The sequence below is a fragment of the Tenrec ecaudatus genome, chromosome 2 (assembly GCF_050624435.1).
Source record: "Tenrec ecaudatus isolate mTenEca1 chromosome 2, mTenEca1.hap1, whole genome shotgun sequence".
Taxonomy (NCBI): domain Eukaryota; kingdom Metazoa; phylum Chordata; class Mammalia; order Afrosoricida; family Tenrecidae; genus Tenrec; species Tenrec ecaudatus.
In genome coordinates, this window is record NC_134531.1 from 118,075,407 (window position 1) to 118,097,121 (window position 21,715).

Consider the following 21,715-nt stretch of genomic DNA (forward strand, 5'->3'; position numbering starts at 1 on the left):
TCTATGTCCTCAAATCACTTTCCTTTCAAGTTCCCATTTATTCATGGAGACTAAGAGCAGTCGCATGGAGTGAGGTCAGGTGAGTAGGGTGCATAGGGCTAGAGAGGCATGGTGGGTTTTTTTGGCCAAAAATTGGTGCACAGAGATGCCTGCATGAGCAGGTGCATTGTTGTGGTAGCAAAATCTGTGCCCTGCCCGCCACAAACTCCAAGCTAGTCCAAATAAGTTCCCACCTCTTCAGTAGTCGGATGTCAGCCTTTGAGCACATGTGCGCGGATTTCTTGATCTTTTCAGCCATTCAGGAAGTTGACGGATATCCAGAATGAGGTTTGTCATCTACCGACATTTCACCTTTTTGAAATGAGGAAACAGCTCATACACTTGAGGTTTTCCCATAGCACTGTCCTTGGAAGCTGTGTTCAATATCACAACAGTTTCTGCAACATTTTCCCCCGAGCAGGAAACAAAATTTCACAACCACACACTGTTCCTTTAATTCAGCCATGACAAAAACGAGGTTCGAGAGAAACTTAAGAAAAAATTCATTGTGACCAGAAAGGACCTTCCCAGGTGACACCACCGGCAGCCCTGACTCAGAGCGAGTTGCTAGACGCTCGCCTGGCGGGGAAAATGCTGCAATGAAAACTCAGCTCAGCGGGGCTATTTTCCGTTTTGCGGGGGTTACCCCTTTGTGTATATATAACTCCTGAAAACCACACTGTAAGAATGTGGCCTAGGACACCCATACTGTAAGAGTATACTCTAGGGAGGAAGCACTTTCCCTCGACAGGTAAGCTTTGGAAAAGGACCCATGTGCAAACAGATTGCATTCTAAAGCATTCGGTGGCAAATCATGGAATCGGTAGTTGTTGTCAGACCACATAGAGTACTCGGTACTAACTGCGAGTTGAACTGCAAAATTAGGAAAGTTTCCTAGAGGATGTAATTTCTAATCTTGTAAACTGCGTGAGGAAAATGTTCTGTTTGTTAAAGCCATCTACTTGTAATATTTCTCTTACAGTAGTATAAGATAAAAAGACAAAGTATGAGATAAGTTTGTCTTTTATTTGCTGTGTTCTTAGTTTTTTATTTATCCTACAGACACAGCATGTCACTGACTTAAGAACAACGGATTCAGGATTGTTTCAATGTTAATTGTATTAGGCTGGGTTTCCTAGAGAAACTAAACCAGTGACACTACGCCACTCAGAGTATTCTCTTTGTATAAGAAATAACTTTATATCAAGAAGGCTGCCCAATTCAGTCTAACTCAAGTCCATGGGTCAGAAGCTAGCTGGAGACATTCAGCCTCATGCAGCTGCCAGTAGATGAAACCAAAAGGTGAAGCAGGAGGCTGGGAGCGCATAGGCTGGCGGGTACAGAGTTGTATGGATCCAAGATCTGCAGGAAAGGGCAGGGCGCCAATAGCTCCCAGGGTCAGTAAGCCACATAGGCTGCCATCCTCTGACATGAGACAGGGGACCCACTCAAGAAGGAAGGTGAAGGACAAGGGCGGTTCAGTTGTCCACCATGCCTTTCATACAAGGAGGCATGTCCAGGCTTCGACCTGATAGATAGGCTGGACTCCAACTCTATTTTCACATAGGGGCAAACTGACATAACATTTTACATTAGGTGCAGAGATTACGAATTGTGTTAATTATTTTTTATTTAATTATTTTTATTTATTAATTATTTTTAATTATTTTTAATTATTTTTTATTTAATCTCTTAAACTTCAGTCTTCTGCTTTGTAGAATGGACAAAGTAGTAATTTGGGCTTGGCCCACAGATGTTTATTCTGTAGGGCCATTGTGAATCAGAATTGACTTTGATGGTACACAACACAAAATTATTGTTAATATTTCATTAGGGTGGTGGTGGTGGTGTTAGAACCCTTCAAGCTGGTTCTGACTTACAGTGACCCTGTGTACAACGGAATGAATCACTGGTATTAGTCATTTGGGTATCATCCCTTGTGAGTTGTGTATTTATATCCTTTGGCTGCCTTTTGTTTGGGTTGTTTGTTTTTCTTTTTGAAGTATTGCAGAACGCTACAAATTCTGATAATTAGTCCCTCGTCTGTTTTGCCATTGCTAAAGGTTTTTTTCCCTAATCTGTGGGCTCTTGTTTTACTCTTTTGATAACATCTTTTGATGTGCACAAGTCTTTTATTTTTCATGAGCCCTAGTCACCGGTTTTAGTCTGAGTTGACTAGAGAAACAAATTCATGGACACACATGTGTATAAGAAAGAGATTTATATACAAGAGAATTGAATATTGAGAAAACATCCCAGCCAAGTCCAGATCAAGTCTGAAGGTTCAATATTAGCCCATATGTCTGATACCACTCTATACATTCTTCTTTAGATTCACGAAACACAAGCAGTGATGTTAAATGCAAGGCAATCACAGGTCAGGGGGTGGAAAGTCTTGTGGCTCCAATGGCGGTGTAAGCATCTCCACATGGCTTCTCCAGTTCTGAGGCTCTGGCTGCCATCAGCCTGTCTCCATGTGTCTTGTCAGCTGCAGTGTCTCCCAGGGAGTGAGCCTGTGTCCCACCTTAAGAGAGCTGTTTGTCTCCAAATGAGTTCATCAAGCAGGGACCTGATTGACAGGCTAACTCCACCCCTTCACTCTTAATCCTTTCAAATTGACAATGGATTATATAACTACCACATCATCTGTTTTGTCTTCCAATGTGTGTGCTTCCTTTATTATATTTGGTAGTCCATGTATGACCTGCAATAGGGCTCTTGGGTGTGTCCCAATTTGCTCATTGATGATCCTTATAGCTCTGGGATTTATTTTTAAGTTTCTTATGTAACTTTAAAAAATAGTTTTATTGGCATGTAATTCACCTATCATACAATTCAGTAGTTCAGTCATATTAAAAAGAGTTTTAGAACCATCACCACAATACACTAGCTTTAATCTATCCTGGATTTCATATACAGAAAAAAATGCAAAAAAAAGAAGAAGAAAATTCACCCAACAATAGCAAAGTAAAACAGAAAATACCTCAACCAAAACGAAAGCCAAAAGATAGTTTAAAAGCTAGAACAAATTAAAAATAAGTCAAAGGGGAGATCATATGTTTATGTACCACTGCAACCATTTTTTAAATTTATGCATTATGTTGGGTTGGCCTTCTTTGGAATGGGCACAGATATGAATTTCTGTCACTCGGTGTGCCAGTGTAGCATAAGTATGTTGAAACATTTCTAATGGTTTGCCTAATTTTTCACTGAGGTCCATAGTGCAGCTTGTACAATCCTTGGATCACTTCTTCCATGTGCTTCTTCCATTATATAAATATAAATATGTTATACTGATATTATTTCTTTCTTGTGTTTTAGGTTTGGGTATCCAGATGAGTTTGAACACAAAGGTTTTTATTAGTGCCAGCTGGCAATTTTCCCTGGAGCAGAAATTCTGCAGCTTGGGATGTAGGACTGACTATTAGAAGCAGCATGCTTTGGGAACAAAAAACAAACAATTCTGCGTTCACCTTTGACCTAGGGCAACATATAATTGATCCTGTGGTTTGGAGACTAGGCTTCTCTTGCTCAGAGCACTCATGGACACATGCTTTTCACCGACATAGACTTTCTTACCATACTAAGGTCAAGTGATGCTGCTAAGCATGCTACCAGCCATCTCTCCTAGTCAGAAATGCTTCCCAAAGAGAATCCCCAATATGGAAACATATTTTGGAATACATAATGATACAAATATTAACTGGGTCATATATTCATGGCAACATGTTGCTTATGTACTGCTGCAACCATTAAAAAATTTTTCGCATTATGTCAAATCACCCTTCTCTGGAATGGACCCCAATATTAATTTCTTTCACTCAGCTCACCAGGTAGTTCTCTGCCAAATTTCTTGGCATAGAGTAGTGAGTGCTTCCAGCACTGCATCAGTTTGTTGAAACATTTCTATTGGTGTTCCTAGTTTGTCACTGGCACCCACAGTGCAGCTTGTACTTCATTCTTCAGTATCATTCATTCTTGATCATATATCAGCTTTCAAGGTGTTTAAACATCAATCAATGACTTCTGGTTCAGTCACTTAGTGTATTCCTTCCATCTTCCTTTGATGTTTCCCCTCTAGTTCAATGTTGTCCCATGGAATCCTTCAATATTGCCACTCAAGACTTGAATTTTTTCTTTGGTTCTTTCAGCTTGAGAAATACTGAACGTATCCTTCTTTTTCACTTTAACTACTCTTGTGCCATTTTGGCAGCCATGGATAGATTCTATAAGGGGAAATGTGTATATGGGAATACAGTAACAGGATCTTGGTGATTTTTAAAATTATATATGGTAGAATTTATATTTTTGCTATCATCATTCTTTTTAAAATTTTTGACTTTCTTACTCATATGGACTGCACTCACTCGAAAACTCACTGCTATAAAGTTGATTCCAATTCATAGTGACCTACAGGAACGTCCTGATCCTGGTCTTCTTTAAATACGGAATACAAGGCAGACTCAGTGTCCAGTTCAACTGGTCCACAACAAATACTAACTTCTTCACCAAACAATTGATTAAAATAGATATAATTAATATATGCATATTTAATAAATATATGTATATGTAGAGTTTCAAGTTTGAAAACTTGTACTCAAATCTCATTTTCGTTTTGCTGTATTTCATAATGGGAAACAGACTCAACAGATTTAAATATGAGTATAAGCATGTCAAAAGTTCTTGTATTGTCCACGCCTTGCGGGTGGGGGGTGGGGGTCCCATTTCACATCAAAGCAGTTTTATCCTGTTAGATGCTATGGTGGCACCGTGTTTGTCTAATGGGCACTGAGGAGGCAAATGGTTGCAGCAGTGTTGGGAATTCCTAATTCTGAGCATGGCAAGAAGCAGAAGACAACAGTGACGGAAGTGGAACTGCTTAAACACACGAAGGGACCAAACAGAATTAGATACGGCAGTGAGTGCGGGAAAGGAAATCTGAAAGAAGCAGAGCCAGCGGGAGCGCACAAATCACTGTGCTCACCATCTTGGAGCATCGTCAGCTTCGGAAAGGGTAACTATACTGTCACAGAGAGGCTCTTGTCTATGGTACGTAGGGTATATTTGAATATTAGTAGGAATAAGATCGTTGTCATGCATATATGTTGGTTCTATAATACTTCAAGGAGATTAGTCCCTCTTGAAGTTACACAGAACAGGAAGGAATGAAGCATGCCAGGCATTCTAAGTGTTTGAACATACATGAAAACCAAAGCCTAACCAAACTCACGACCACTGGGTCAGTTCCACCTCATAGCCACCCTATATAGGGTTTCTAAAGCTGAAAACTTTACTGGAACAGACAGCCTCAACTTTCACTTACAGAGCTGCTCGTGAGTCTGAACCACTGACGTTATGGTCTCACAGTGCCACCAAGAGAGTTCTCTAATTTGATATCCAAAATAATTCCTTCCAGTATATGCTATTACCAGTTTTACAAATTTGCAGCTCCCAAGGCTACACAGCTTGTTGAAATGGAATTCAAATCCAGCCCTGCTTATTCTGAAAAACCTGCCTATTCAAAAAAAATATTTTAACAAAAAGCCCACAAAACTCTGGTGATTCCAAACTCGCTGCCATTGAATTGATTCATAAGGATTCTGTAGAAGAGAACTGCCTTTTTGGGTTCCCAAGGTTGTAAATCTTTATGGGAACAGACAGCCTCATCTTCCTTCCAAGGAGCAATTGATGGCTTCAAACTGCTGTCCTTGCCATTAGCAGCCCAACACGTAATTGTAAAGGCGAAGCTGAGGCAAGGGAGACAAAGTATAGGGAGAAAGGAGAGCGGCAACAGAAATAGCTTTATTGGAGGGGAGCTCCTGGACGAGGTTCTGTGACCTAGTCCAACAGGTCAGAGAAGTCACGCCCAGAGTCTATAAAGGGGTGGTAAGGAATGTCCGGCATTTATGGATAGGGTTTGGCGACTCCTAGAATTGCTTGTGGACTCCTTGTGGCTTTCTTTGAACCTGGAGCATCTGGTTATCTTATCTGGCTGCTGGCTGGTTCTGGCTTGCTTTTGGTCTTGTGCTTTGGTCAGCCCTTGCCTTCCCGTTCCGTCCAGACAGTAATGTAACCCACTGTACCAGCAGGTCTATGTCCGGTGGGTAACCTTTCTCTTGTATCTGGTAGACAATCACACATCTAGCACCACAGGGAAGGAGCCCCCGTGACACAATGGTTAAGTGTTCAGCTGCTAGCCAAAAGATTGGCAGTTGGAAGCCAACCACTCAGCCACACAATACAAGAAAGGTGGGGGAAGGGAGTGTTGCTCTCCTAAAGATGGAAGTAAGAAAAAAATTCACGTGTGGGGGAAGTCCTCCTCTACTGAATGGGCTACTAGGGGCTGAAAGTCGACTGGGCAATACCTAACAATGACCACACCTCAGGCCTGTGTTATGGCTGCAAGTGTGCTTCCCTGAGATGCGTGTCAGTTCGGCTACCCCATGGTTAAACACAAATGCCAGCGCGTAAGTGCATGATCCTCCACTTGGCGAGCCTTTGTTTTTGTTTTCTGTTTGGTGATGTGCTTTAAAGCCTGACCTCAGAGTGTTAATAAGTCAGGATGTTGTTATGTCAATAAGGATTAGGTTGTGCTTGCTCTGTTAAGAAGGCAAGATAAGAATGAGCTGGAACACCCTTTCTTGAGTCACAACCCTGATGCAATGCCCTGGGCGGTGACATCGCATCTCATTGTGCAAGGGAAAGAAGCGAAAGGGCAGAAGGAAGGGCTCTCAGTACTGCCAGGAAAAAAAGTGTGGAACGAGCCACATTCCAAGGACCCAGGTCCCTGAAGTAAGAACCCCATTGATACCAAGACACATGGGACCCACGGGACCCAAACCCCCAGATTTTGGAAAAAGCCAAAAGCCATCCCCAGAGCTGACCCAGAGACAAAGCTTTTCTATCCAGTTGGTATCCTAAGTTTGGACTCCTGCCCAACTGGGCGAGAATAAGTTTCTGTGTATTAAAGGCATCACCCGCTGTGGTAATTCTGTTACAGATGCACTCGATCACTAAGACCGTTTGTTTCCCTGCTCACATCCCTACCCCCCTTTTATTTTAATTAGATAACTAAGACTGTACGTTTCCTTCCTCACATCCCCCCACTTCCTTTTAGTTTCATTTAAACTTTTAAGGTTACAAACGTTGCCGTATCTCACTGGCTTGTTTCTAGCGGTTGATTGGAATGGAGAAGTGGGGAAGTGTTCCTCTTTACCTAAAAGCAGCTTTGCTTTGCTTGAGTTTTACTTCTTTCTCTCTACTTGGAGCACATAACTCACTCACTGCCACTGAGTCGATTCCACCTCATGGCAACCCGACAGGAGAGTATAAAACTGCCCCTCCTGCCCCTGTGGGATTCCGAGACTGTTACTGAATGGGAGTAGAAAGCCTCGTCTTTCTCCAGAGGAAAGGCTGCTGATTTCAAACTCCTGGCCTTGGAGTTAGCAGCCCCACTTGTAACCACTATGCCACCAGCGCTCCCACTTGACTCATACAGATACAGCTTCTGTTGTACCTGGAATCTTAAAAGAAACAGAGATCAGTATTTTCGTTCACTACCGTGTATGATGTCAAAGTAGACTGACGATGTTTAAGTTCAAGTATGTATTTTTGAAGTAAATCAATTGTTTGTATTAATTCTTATTTCAGGTCAACCTTGTTGTGGTCATTATATTAATCCTATCTTCATTTTCTCTTTTTTATTTAATGCATCCCAAAACCCTTTATTTGCTTTTTTAAAGTACAGCAATACTTTGGGCAGGTATGTATTTGCTGTTTTCCCATGGAATGCTTCATGGCTCATTTTTTTTTACATGATTCTGATTGGATATTCAGGGGTCTTAAATGCAAGGGGAAGTTTCTATTACCTTGCTTGTTTTCAGGGAATTTAAAAAACCAACCCCCTCCCCCCAAAACAAAAATAACCAAAAAGCCTTACTTTTTGAGAGTCTCATAAGTTCTGGATCTTCTCTTCAAAAAGCAGCCACCAAAACAAAAATTGAAATAGACTTTCTAGGTGTTTAATCAGAAGTTCTGAAATTGGTTTTGTATTACCTATTATTTTTAAGGGTATAATGTACATATTTATAACCTTCTTATCTAATTTCTGAATTCTAAACATGTGCCATGCCTTCTAACCACCTCACTTAAAAGATAAGAACTGTTATTCTTTTTCAGAAGCGTTTAAACAATGAAACTTAAAATGACATGTTATACACATTTTTATTAAACTATGAATATTAGTTTTAATATTAATACTAATTTAATATTGGTGTAATCTAATTTTCAATATAACAGATTTGCTATTAGAAGTTAAAGCTAAACTGGTTGATACATGTTTTTGCTTAAATTTGGGATATGGGAGTTAATGGAGACTGTATGCTTAACATTTCTATAACACGTAGCTTTATCTGGCAAAACACTTTCTATTTCTGATCAGTATCTTACCTTTGTAGGTATGGAACAGAATCATTGGTTACTCTGATGTATATTGTAGGGAGAACCATAAGCACAGACTTGCAGATCACAGAGGTGAGTACTTTAATTACCGTGCAATATGATCACTTGGACCCACTCTTCCTACAATTTGGAGTTGCTAACATGAAAACTAATGTATTTATCTGGATTGGTGCACTCTATGCTCCAGGGTTGGTATTATCTCTGTGAAGGAACTGTTGTTCTTTAAAAAGCATCTTCTGCTTCTGAGGACGAGATTCTTCTATCCATAGATGTTTAAACTGTCTCATCTTCTCACCTGAATTACCGTAGTGGATGCGAGCCCGGCTCCAGGCCCAGGCTGGTCTTCCCTTCATTCCATCCAACACATTGCTGCCACGCATTTTCCTGCCCCAAGATTATCGGTAGCTTCTCATCGTTTTCAGAAGAAAATTTAAAATCTTTTTATTTGCACATGAGACTCCTCAGGAACTGTGCCCTCTCGTGTCATAACATTCTAGATTCATTTAGCCTCTGGTCTATCACTAAGTGTCAGAGAAAAAGGAGGACAGACAAATGACCACCAGAGACTTCCCTCTAGGTCTACTGAGCCATTGATAGGGCCATAACACTGACATCTGACTATGACATTTTAGACTTTTGATTTTAGAATGTACTGTTGTTGTCCATAATAACCACAAAATGGACCCAAACATCCAAAGATTATGAAGATGTCAGAGAATGGGATTGGATTTTGTTCTGTTATATAACTAACAACAACAGATTTAAGAAATGCTCTATTTTCTTTCTTGGACATTCTCCACAATTTTGGCCTTTTCTGATTGTTCCTTGTCATTTTTAAACCCCTGAACCAACTACCTATTCTAGGAATATTTCTTATGAACTACTTTATACCTCCCCCTCCTCTATGTTTGCAAATCATCTTTAGTATAGCCCTTATCACAGTATGCTGTAATCAGTTGTGTTAATGTGTCTGTTCCATTGGGTTACAATGACCTCTTTGAGGTCTGACATCATATCTTAGTCATGTTTGTGCTCCAGAGCCCAGTATTGAAGCCTATCATTTCTTGACACTGCTTCCCTTTGGGCTTTTTTTGTTAGGTGGGCTTTCTGCAGAAATATATGCTGGTGTGTATGCATGTGTATATGTATATATATGTATATATATATCATATTAAATGAAGGGGGAAGTGCAGAGTGGAGACCCAAGCCCCAAGTGTCGACCAATGGAGAGCCCCTCATAGAGGGGTTTGGGAGAGGAGATGGGTTAATTAGGGTGTGAGGTAGTATCGATGAAGAACACGGCTTTCCCCCGGATCCTGGATGCTTCCTCCCCCCAACTACCATGATCCAAGTTCTACCTTGCAGGGCTGGATAGGACAGAGGCTGTACACTGGGGCATATGAGGGTTGGAGGTACAGGGAGTCCAGAGTGGATGATACCTTCAGGACCAAGGGTGTGAGGGACGATGCTGGGAGAGTGGAGGGTGAGTGGGTTGGAAAGGGGGAACTGATTACAAGGATCCACATGTGACCTCTTCCCTGGGAGAGGGACGGCAGAGAGGGGGGGAAGGGAGACTCCGGATAGGGCAAGATATGACAAAACAACGATGTATAAATTACCAAGGGCATATGAGGGAGGGGGGAATGGGGAGGGAGGGGGGAAAAAAAGAGGACCTGATGCAAGGGGCTTAAGTGGAGAGCAAATGCCTTGAGAATGATTGGGGCAGGGAATGTATGGATGTGCTTTATACAATTCATGTATGTATAGGTATGGATTGTGGTAAGAGTTGTATGAGTCCCTAATAAAATGTAAAAGAAGAAAAGAGAAAAAATGATTAGGGCAAAGACTGTACAGATGTGCTTTATACAATTGATGTATGTATATGCATGAACTGTGAAAAGAATTGTATGAGCCCCAATAAATTGTTAAAATTAAAAAAAAAATTTGAGTTTTAAAAAAATAATAAAAAATGAAAAGAACTAGGAGATGAAAAAGAAAAAGAACTGGGAGAGTAGAGGGTGAGTGGGTTGGAAAGGGGGAACCTATTACAAGGATCTACATGTGACTTCCTCCCTGGGGGACGAACAGCAGAGAAGGGGGTGAAGGGAGACTCCAGATGGGGCAAGATATGACAAAATAACAATCTATAAATTATCAAGGGCTCATGAGGGAGGGGAGAGCGGGGAAGAAGGGGAAAAAAAAGAGGACCTGATGCAAAGGGCTTAAGTGGAGAGCAAATGCTTTGAAAATGATTAGGGCAAAGAATGTACAGATATATTTATACAATTGATGTATGTATATGTATGGATTGTGATAAGAGTTGTATGAGCCCCTAATAAAACGTTTAAAATAAAAAAAATAATAATTAAAAAAAAAGAAATATATGCTGGAAGTGTTTTTCCAATCTTACATGATATTTAGCGCCCACCTCCTCTTATCCAGCATCAAATTTTAGCCCAGAAAATAAAAATCCAACTTGAGCCACATGCAGCTATCACTGTGTGTGAGTGTGTGTGTGTGTGTGTGTGTGTGTGTGTGTGAGTGAGAGAGAGAGAGAGAGAGAGAGAGAGAGAGAGAGAGAGAGAGAGAGAGAGAGAGAGAGAGAGAGAGAGAGAGAGAGATACTTATTTGCCTTGCCTGGTCATATGTTTTCCATTGGAATCAGTTCCCCCAAAACCATAGGCGCTGGCACTGGTCTAGTTCTGTAAGACACAGCTCTATAAAGAAAAGAGGGATCTGGCACTAGAAAGTAAACTGAGAGGGCAAAAGCTAGTCTCCACCAAAAATGTGCCGCGCACACACAGAGTAAAAGGGGAGTGAAATATAGATATAGCAATTGCACAGCTGAAAACATAGCTAAAATTGGGTTTGCTCGCTGTCACCCGTCAATGCTAACTCACAGGGACCCCTGTGGGTTTATAAGTCTTTCTCCTGCAGAGCTGCTGGTGGTTTTGAACCGCTCACCATGCAGATAGCAGCCCAGCATTTCCAGTAACTAGAACTCTCCTTCCCTTTTAGTAAGAATACAACGACGTGCAACCATTTGGGAAAACTGGTAGTTTTATTAAATGGTCATCAGACACTTATGACCTAATAATTCTACTTTTAGGACATTTCACCCAAGAACAGTGAAAACCTATGTTCACATACAGATAAATACCTAAGGTCATAGTAGCTTTATTCATAATATACAAAAACTGACCAGCATCCCAACATCCATCCATAGTTGTTGACCGGTGCCGTGGAGGGAGTCAGCCGTGACTCAGACTGACCCGATGTACAACAGATTCAAACACTGTCTACTCTTGTACCATTCTCACCATTATTTCCATATTTGCGCCAATTGCTGAGACTTCTGGGCAAGCCATCTTATTGAGGTCTTTCTCTTTTCCCCTGACCTTCTGCCAAGCGTGATGCCCTTCTCCAGGACTGGGCTCTCCTGAGAATATGTTCAAGCTACATGAGCTGAAGTCTCCCCATCCTTGCTTCTAAGGAGCATTCTGACTATTACTTCTTCCTCTAGGACAGATTTGTTTGTTCTTCTGGAAGTTCATGATACTCTCCGTATTCTTGATCAACACTGTATTTCATTTTCTTCAAGTCTTCTCTGGTCTTCCTCATTCATTTTTTCAGCTTCCCCAGGCATATGAAATGATTTAAAATACCATGGCTTGGGTCAGGCGCCCCTGAGTCCTCAACATGACATCTTTGCTCTTTAACGTTATAGAGAAATATGGTGCAGAAGATTTTCCCAATCAACATAATTAGACAATGGAAGTCTTATACATCCATACGTACAATGGAATACCTTACAATAAAAAGAACAACTTCACGAAGCAACATAGATGAATCTTAAGATGAGCATTACTGCATAAAAGGAACCAGATTAAAACAAGAATATATTGTGACCTACTTATATTAAATTCCAGGAAATGCAAGCTAATCTATAGTTTCAAGCGACAGATTTGTGCTTGCCTAATCTAGGGACAGAGGAAGGCTGGACTGCAGAAGAACATATGGTACCTTTTGTAGACAAAGGCAATGTACCATATCCTGAGGATGTCCATAGTTTCTCAGACACATTACAAGTCAGTTAACACTCATTGACTTGTACACATTAAGGGGATACAATTTATTGTACATAAATTATATCTCAATGGAATTAATAAAAATACACAGTATAAACAAAATACCAGGGACTGGAATTATATTGTTAAGAATAGGAAAAACAACACTCATTGCTGCTGATTTGGACTCATAAATGCCCTTTAAGAGCACAAAACTGCTTTCAGGTCAGCACTGTTTCCAAGTTTGAAAGCTTCACAAAGGTAGAGTACCATGGCGTGCTGATGAATTCTGACCACCAACCTTTGGACTCTAGTGTAAATAATAACAGAAAATTCAGTCCCAATTCCCACCAGCAAATAAACTAATAAATAAATGTGTAAGACGTAGGGGCCTGAAATTTGCTCTTATTTATTAATTATTTTTTAATTGTTTTTTTCTGAAATTTGCTCTTAAGCAAAATAAAAATGAACTGGAGAAGCAGTGGGTTGAGTAGCTGTTACTATCAGAGAGGAAGAAAGGCGAAGTCCTGTGGAATTAGCTCGTTTGGATTTCGCTTGCCTGGAGCTGAGCTGTCAGAGATTTGTCAGAGTCCTTGGAGAGAAGGGCACACCCAAAACATGCTGGACAGAAAGCTGGAATCAAAACTAAGTTTGTTATCCAATATTCTGAAGTCTATTAACTCACATTTGCCACCACAGAATCCAATTAAATTTTATTATTGTTACAATTCTTAGTGTTGTTTGATGAAAATTTAGCAATGATAATTGAGCATATGTTCATTGGAAAAATAAAATTTAAATCAATGGGAAATAAACTTGTTTTAATTCTACTTATTTTTCTGTGTATGAAAAATAAAATTAAAATGGAATGCAATGTTGTACAAAATTATACACAACCAGAAAATGAGAAAAAAGTTAGATTTGCATACCTTATACATTTCTAATGTAAAATATAATTATATGATGCAATGACATGAAGTCTTTCTAAAAGTTCTGTTATTAGTGAATGTAATATGAAAATTAAGGGAAAATAAGCACTAACAATAACTGAATAATGATTGAAGTTCCAAAATTCACTAAGAGCAAAGAGAGGTTAAACTATAGACAATTGCCATTTTAAAAACAAATAAATTAGCCACGCTGATAATTCTACTATAATGTTGTCCTGGTGCATAAGCACAAACTGCTATAAAATTATAACAAAATTATTTTAGATTAAAAGTATCTACAGTGGAGTCATTTAAAAAGAGGCGAGAAGGCAGACATCGATCTTTGCAAGACTGAGGAATCCACAAGAAAGAACTTCACACTTCAAAAATTAGAAGTAGTGATTGTAGGTTGTGAGCAGTGATCACTGGTTAAATATGAGGTAAGATGTTCCAGCGCATGCTTCCAGAAATGGCCACATGATCCAGGCAGACTAGCTTTTGGATACACTGCGTTATTTTTACAAGAGGAAAAAGGAATAATATAAGTATCTCTTTCGTCAGATCAGCATTTCCTCTGGTCAGCGAGCTTCACAATATCAAGTTTTAGTAGTCTACCCCCACCCCCACCCCTAGCAATCATGCAGTTCTAAAATATTTGGAGCTGACCTGGTTTATCATGAAACCATTAGTCCCTTGTTCTCTCTTGAAAACCCCAAGATGAAGATCCTTTTGAACTTGCACAATGTGTCCGCTTACATGACAACATCTAAAACAATAAATAAAAAGAAAAGTGAAATGGAAGCCACATGCGTTTCATTTCCCTACCCCCCTTCACAATTGACACGTGTACTCTGGTTTTGACATGCTACCCGACTGGTAGAATGTCCTTTAAAGGAAGTCCCTTTTACCACCCTCCAGACCTCCACCCCCTTCCTAGCAAATGCAGGAGACAAATCATGGGTGTGTGGCCAGTTGTTGTTAGGTGTTTTTAAGTCAGTTTCTACTCCTAGCAATCCTATGGATCACAGATAAAACACTGCCTGGTCCTGTTACATCCACCCAATGGCTTTGTGTCAGTCTTGCTCATTGACAGTCTTCCTCTTTTTCAATGACCCTCCACTTTCCCAAGCATGGTGTCCTTCTCCAGGAATTAATCCCTTCTTATAGCAGATCCAAAGTATGTAAGAAAAAGTCTCACCATCTTTGCTTTGAAAGTGCAATAGACTACTAGGAACCCATGGTATGCTCAATGTTCTTCACCAATACCATAGTTTGCATGCATTCATTATCTAGTCATTTTTATTCATTGTCCAACGTTTACATGTCTATAAAGCAATTTAAAATATCCTTGCTTGGATCGGGTGCACTTTACTTTTCAAAGTGACAACTATGTTCTTTATGGCCTATGTTCTTTAAAACTTTAAAGAAGTTTTATGCAGAAGATTTGCCCAATGCAATATGTCATTTGATTTCTTGACTGCTGCTTCCATGAACATTGATTGCAGATCCAAGCAAGATGAAATCTTTGACCACTTCAATCTCTTTTCCATTATCATAATGTTGTTTATTGGTTTAGTAGTGAGGATTCTGGATTTCTTCACATTTCAGTGTAATTCATACCAAAATCTGCGTTCTCTGATCTTTATCAGTACATACTTCAAGTCCTCTTTGCCTCCAGCAAGCATGATTATATCATCTGTGTAGCATAGGTCTTTTAAACCTCACTTCTCATTCTTCTCCATATAACCCAGTTTCTCAAATTGTTTATTCAGCATACACATTGACTCATCACGGTGAATAGATACAACTCTGATACATACCTTTCCTGATTTTAAACCATTTAGTCCCCTTAGTTCTGTTACAATGACTGCATCTCAGTGTAAATACAGGCTCCCCATTAGAGTAATTAAGTGTTCTGGAATTCTCATTTTTCACAATGTTTTAACACAGTTCGTTATGATCCACACAATTCAATGGCTTTGCCTAGTCAACAAATCACAAGTGAACAACTCTCTGATATTCGTTGCTTTCAGCCAAGACCCAACAGTGATGACAGTGATGTCCCTCATTTCATGTCCTCTTCAGCATCCAACTAAACTTCCTGGAAGCTTCCTGTCCATGCGCTACTGCAACCATTTTTAAAAGATCTTCAGCAAAAGTTAACTTGTGTGTTAGAGTAATGCTAATGTTTGACAATTTTCGCATTCTGTTGTGTGACTTTTCTTTGGAAGGGGAACAAATCCGGATCTCTTCCTGTTAGTTGACCAGGAACCTGTCATCTCAATGTTGGTGCACAGGAGCGAGCGTTCCAGGGCGCGTCAGTTTGTGGAAGCCTTCCTCATCATATTCCATCCATTCCTGGAGCTTTGTTTCATGCCAGTGCATTCAGTGCAACTTGGTTTTTTCCTTTATTTCTTTCAGTCCTTGCAAATATGCTTGCTTGCCTCTCATCTATCCCACCTTTTCCCAAACAGCAGATTTTAATTTATTTTTAAAATAAATTTATTATTTTTATTAATTTCTATTAACTCAATTCTATTTCTTTTCTCTCTCCTCTCCTCCTATTTTTGTTTTATGGTTTCTTTTATTGCGCTCCTTCACCACTTAGTGAGTCAACCACCCCAATCTCACCCAGTCTTCTTCCCACCCCTAACAGCTGCATGCTGATGTCATGGAGACAGCAGTCAATAGCAGTCCACATAAAAACAACAAGAAAAACAGGTACAAGAAGGTGAAAAAAAAAGAAACAAAGAAATTTTCTGAAAAAGAAAAACCACTGGGATTACTAGAAAAAGAATTCAGAAAAATGATGTTCATCTACTTCCATTGACTGGAGAAAGAAGCCAAAGAATTATGGGGGATGAGGGGGGGCGGAATAGAAAGACTAGAACCTCACAACAACAACAACAACAACAACAGAAAATAGAAATCCAGAAGATGACTACTATAATAAAACAATTAGCATTTTAAGAGAGCAGAATAATAGAATCAAAGGAACGGATGGCCAACTTAGTGAGTTTGGAGACAAATCTCGTGACTACAACCTACAAAGAAACAAACTCCTCAGGTTAACAAGTGGGAGAGGAAGGAGGAAAGCCATGTCAATAACCTGAAGGGTCAACAGATGTTAACCCGGGTCACAGGGAAGACAGTGACACAGAAGGAGAAGATAAGTCAAAGTAGGGGAATGGAGTAAATTATTTGGGCTATTTGTTAAGTACTTTTAATTGTTGAATATAAACTTAATGATCTTGAATGTAAACCCCAACCAAACTCACAGTAAAAATATTGTAAAAAAATAATAAAGAAACTCCATGAGTATAATGTGAATTATGATATCAAATTATATTATAATTGTCTAATGTCAAGCATAAATCCAATTGAAGTAGTTGAACATAATTCTTCTGAATTCTTTTTGTGGTAATTTCAGAGGCTTTTCTTCAGAAAATTCCTTTGGACTTGGATAGTGTTTACTTGTACCTATTTTGGGGGCTTTTTGGTTTTTCACGTGAGCTGATAGTGAGTCGTGTTTCTGGCACTGTGATGGAGCTGGCACTGTGGGAGGAAGGTTGCGTGGTGGTGGAATAGTTGGCTACATTTAGTGATGAACGATAGGAATAGTAGAAACCACAAAACAAAAAAGAGGAGGAGACTAGAGAGAAGAGTCATAGTTAAATTTTAATCCGAAGAAAATTTGACATTTCTACTGATTTGACAATGTTTCATGTCACTTACAGCACATTAAATAAAATTATTATTTTATTTTAAAAATAGAGAAATATTTTGTGGCTTTTCACAAAGTTTCAGAATTGTAAATACTTTATCACAGGTCATTGAGAAATAATACTTGAGTTAATTACCAAAGATCTTAATAGTAAAATGCTAGCTTTTTAAAAAGTCATGTGGTTTGGCTTTTAATTCAAGAATGTGTTCTGTCAAACTCTGGCTTTTAAGGTAGATTGCATAAAGCATGAAATTAAATCCTCCAATCCAGTAATCAAAGAAAATTTTGTTATTTCAACAATGACAAACCCAATTATTTGATTTATAAGTTTTTTAACATTGAAATTCTTTAAAATTCTCATAAAGTAACCAATACCTCTGATCATATTAAATCAATCCCTTTTAATAAACCTTTTAAAATTCTTATCCTCTCCCCCCTCCCCCCCAACTATCATGATCCGAATTCTACCTTGCAAGTCTGGATAGAGCTGAGGTTGTCCACTGGTGCAGATAGGAGCTGGAGGCACAGGGAATCCAGGGCGGATGATACCTTCAGGACCAGGGGCGTAAGCGGCGATACTGGGAGGATAGAGGGAGAGGGGGTTGGAAAGAGGGAACTGATTACAAGGATCTACATGTGACCTCCTCCCTGGGGGGATGGACAACAGAAAAGGGGGTGAAGGGAGACATCAGACAGGGAAAGATATGACAAAATAATAATTTATAAATTATCAAGGGCTCATGAGGGAGGGGGGAGTGGGAGGGAGGGGAAAAAAGAGGACCTGATGCAAAGGGCTTAAGTGGAGAGCAAATGCTTTGAAAATGATGAGGCCAATGAATGTATAGATGTGCTTTACACAATTGATGTGTGTATGGATTGTGATAAGAGTTGTATGAGCCGTTTTTTAAAAATTCCTATCCTTGTTATAGATGTCTACAGTAGACCCCTTACAGTGACAAAATTGGACACATTTATTATATATGTATATATGAAACATATATGCATGGCATATATATGCATTACTGTTGCTAAGTGGCATAAAAAGAGACCATAAGCTTCAATTTTAATAGAACTACAATTTAATATCAGTAAGTTACTAAATATCTTGGAAATCACTATGCCTACATATTACATTGTCTGGGTTTATCATCTACCAGTTCAATGGCACCTAATAAGAGCAACTAAGTGCAGATTGAAATTGAAAAGAATTAGAACAAGTTCATGTTAGATTAAACGCCAACCTGAGAAGGTTGGTGTTGTTCGAGGTCACTGAGTCGGTGCCAACACATAGGGCCCAAATGAAACTCTGCCTGGTCCTGTGCACCCTCGTAATTGTTTCAGTGCTTCAGCCCATTATAGCAAGATGCCGATCCATCTCATCGATGCGCTTCCTCTTTGTTGCTGCCCCTTTGCTTTACCCAGTGTGATGCCCTTCTCTGGGCACTGCTCTCTTCTGATAGCGTGTCCAAACAACATCAGACCAAGTATAGCCACCCCTGCCTCTAAGGAGCATCCTGGCTGTACTTCTTTCAGGACAGGTTTGTTTGTCCTTCCGACAGTCCACGGTGCTTTCAATATTCTTCTCCAGCACCACAATTCAAATTCATTGATGACTCTCCAGTCTTCTTTATCCTGTGTCCGACGTTCGTGTAATATGAGGCCATTGAAAATACCCTGACTTGGGTCAGGAGCATCGTAGTCCTCAGAGTAATATCCTCGCTTTTCAGTAGTTTTACTTTTTCAGTACTTCTCACGAGTTCTTGCACAGCAAACTTACCTGATGCAATGTGCTCTTTGAGTTCTTGACTGCTGTTTTCACGATCGTTGCTTGTGTATCTATTAAGATGAAAGCATGACACCTTCCATCTTTTCTCCATTTATAACTATATTACCTATGGTCCAGTTGTGAGGAGCTTTCTCTTCTTTATCTTCAATTGTAACCCCTGCTGATGGCTGCAGCCCTTGATCTTCATCAACAAGGGTTTCAAGTCCTCCTTCACTTTCAGAAAGCCAGATTGTGTCATCTGAATATCACAGGTTATTAGTAAGCATCCCTTCAACGCTAATGCCACATTCTTCTTCATGTAAGCCAACTTCTTGGCTCCTTTGCTCAGCATACAGATTTAATAAGTAGGATGAGAGACTACAACCCGGTCACACACATTTCCTGATTTTAAAACCTGTAGTAGTCCCTTGTACTGTTTCCACAACTGCCTCTTGGTCCATGTACAAGTTCCACATCAGCACAATGAATGCTGTAATTCCCCTTCTTCTAAAGGTATCTATATCCATAATTTATCCATATCCATAGTTTGTTATGATCCACACAATTGAATGCCCTGTCACAGGCAAGGAAACACACGTAAACATCTTTCTGGTATTGTCTGCTTTCATCCAACATCCATCTGACATCAGCAATGTTCCTCTCACAGCGCCCTGTCAACGCTCTGGTACATGGTTGGATGGTCTTCAGTAAATGTTACTTGCATGTAATATCAATGATATTGTTCCACAGTTTGAGCATTCTGTTGGGTCACCTTTCTTTGGAATAGGTACAAATATGGATCTGTTCCTGTCAGTTGGCTAAGTAGCTATCTTCCCAATTTCTGGGCATAGATGAGTCAGTGCTGCCAGTACTTCATCAGCTTGTTGAAACATTTGCATTTTTATTCCATCAATTCCTAGGGCCTTATATTTTGACTAATGATTTCAGTGCAGCTTGAAGTTCTTCCTTCAGCACCATTGGTTCTTGCTCTAGGTTTTATTTGGTACTGTGACTCTGTATTCTTTCTATCTTCTTTGGATGCTTCCTGCCTCATTCAATATCTTGCCAGTAGAATCTTTCAATATTGCAACTCGAATCTTGAATTTTTCTTCAGTTCTTTCAGTTTATGATATGCTGAGCATGTTCTACTTTTTTAGTTTTCTAATTTTAGGTCTTTGCACATTTTGTTATAATATGTAATATAATATTTATTTCGTTGTCTTCTTGAGTTGCCTGTTGGAATTTATCTTCAACTCTTTGACTTCAATATTTCTTAGATGTGCCTTAGCTATTCTATGATTCAGAGCAAGTTTCTGACATCCACTTCGATCTTTTCTTTCTTTCTTGTCTTTTTAATGACCACCTGCTTTCTCTATGAACGGTGTTCTTGATGTTCTCCCACAGCTTACCAGGTCTTCGGTCATTACTGTTCAATGTAGCAAGTCTGTTCTTGTGATGTTCTCAAAGTTCATGTGGGACATACTTTCTCTTTTAATCGTTCTCTATCACCTTCAGTCTAAACTCACGGGTTCTCTACTCCGGTGGTTGGGTAGCGCCATCAGTCCACAGGCTAATCTCGGTTAGAAAAGATTATGTACTCATGGTGTCCGTGTTGAAAATTTTAGAACACTTGTGTTTAGTTTATAGAGCAGAATTTTTCAGATCTTTACGTTTTGTTTTCCTGTTATACCATTAATTTTTAAGTCCCCTTCTTTCCCTTCACTTTGTACTACAAGCAACAGGGAGAACTCATATAGCCCCTTTGCGATCTTGCTTAGAAATCCCCTCAGCTAAGTCATACTCAAGGTCGTCACTGTTAAGGCCTGCCTTCTGCCGAGCACGACGAGACAGGCTCCATGTTGGTCTTACTTTTCACAGTCACACATGCACAGACACCCTTCTGCATGACCACGATGCTACTCGCCACGACTTTTGCTTTATTTTGTCCCTGTGAAAAGACAGTATTGCACTCAACGATGGCTTCTCTGTCTTTTCAGCTGCAGCAGTTCTTCAGCAACATGTTGGATGAGCAGCAGAGGATTACAGTTCAAGACAAATTAGAGATAATAAAGATACAGAATCTCGAAAATAAAAAGTGGAATGCCAAGATAATTAAATGGCTGAAGAAAAACACATAACCCAGTAACCGCTTTCAGAATGCCTCTTTTATTCCATTGCTGATCAGTTGTGTCATACAGTGTTTTGTGACTCTAAGGACTACACGTCTTGTTATTTGCTTTTAGTCACATTTACTGCTTAGAGTCTGTTTTTCCCAGTGTCACATTTGACCCTGAGGCTCAGTAATGGCCTAGGATTTTGCCAACACCACTGAATTTCTGGGGAAATTTTCATTCCCCACCCCTACGCCCGCACACACTAATACGCATCCATTGCCTCATGGTGATTTGGACTCCTGGTGACCTGATCGGGGTCACCAAGGCTGTAATGTTATGAGAACGTAATATCACATCTTTGTTCTGTGGAACAGCTGGTGGATTTGAAACACTGACCTTAAATAAGCAGCTGAGTGCTTGACCACTGCACCACCAGGACCCCTTATCTTGAACTATAAATTAACTGAATTTACTTCAAATGGCTTTTTAGAACAGATTTGCCTGAAAAATTCTTGCTTGTTCTGTTGTGAAAGCAAGTGGAATATTAAATCATTGGCATAAACACGAGCATATTCTGTTCTGGGGGAAGTACAGATTTGCAGTAACGTAGGGTTTAT

At 39.8% G+C, this 21,715-nt stretch overlaps 1 protein-coding gene across 1 annotated transcript in view; it reads left to right on the plus strand.

Annotated features, from left to right (window-relative positions):
- LVRN (laeverin) overlaps positions 1-21,122 on the plus strand; it is a 117,462-nt gene extending 96,340 nt beyond the window's left edge. Inside the window, exons 19-20 of the mRNA XM_075543086.1 lie at positions 8,496-8,571; positions 20,982-21,122. Of these exons, the coding sequence (XP_075399201.1) occupies positions 8,496-8,571; positions 20,982-21,122 (217 nt within the window). The remainder of the gene's footprint in view (positions 1-8,495; positions 8,572-20,981) is intronic.
- The last annotated feature ends 593 nt before the right edge of the window (positions 21,123-21,715 follow it).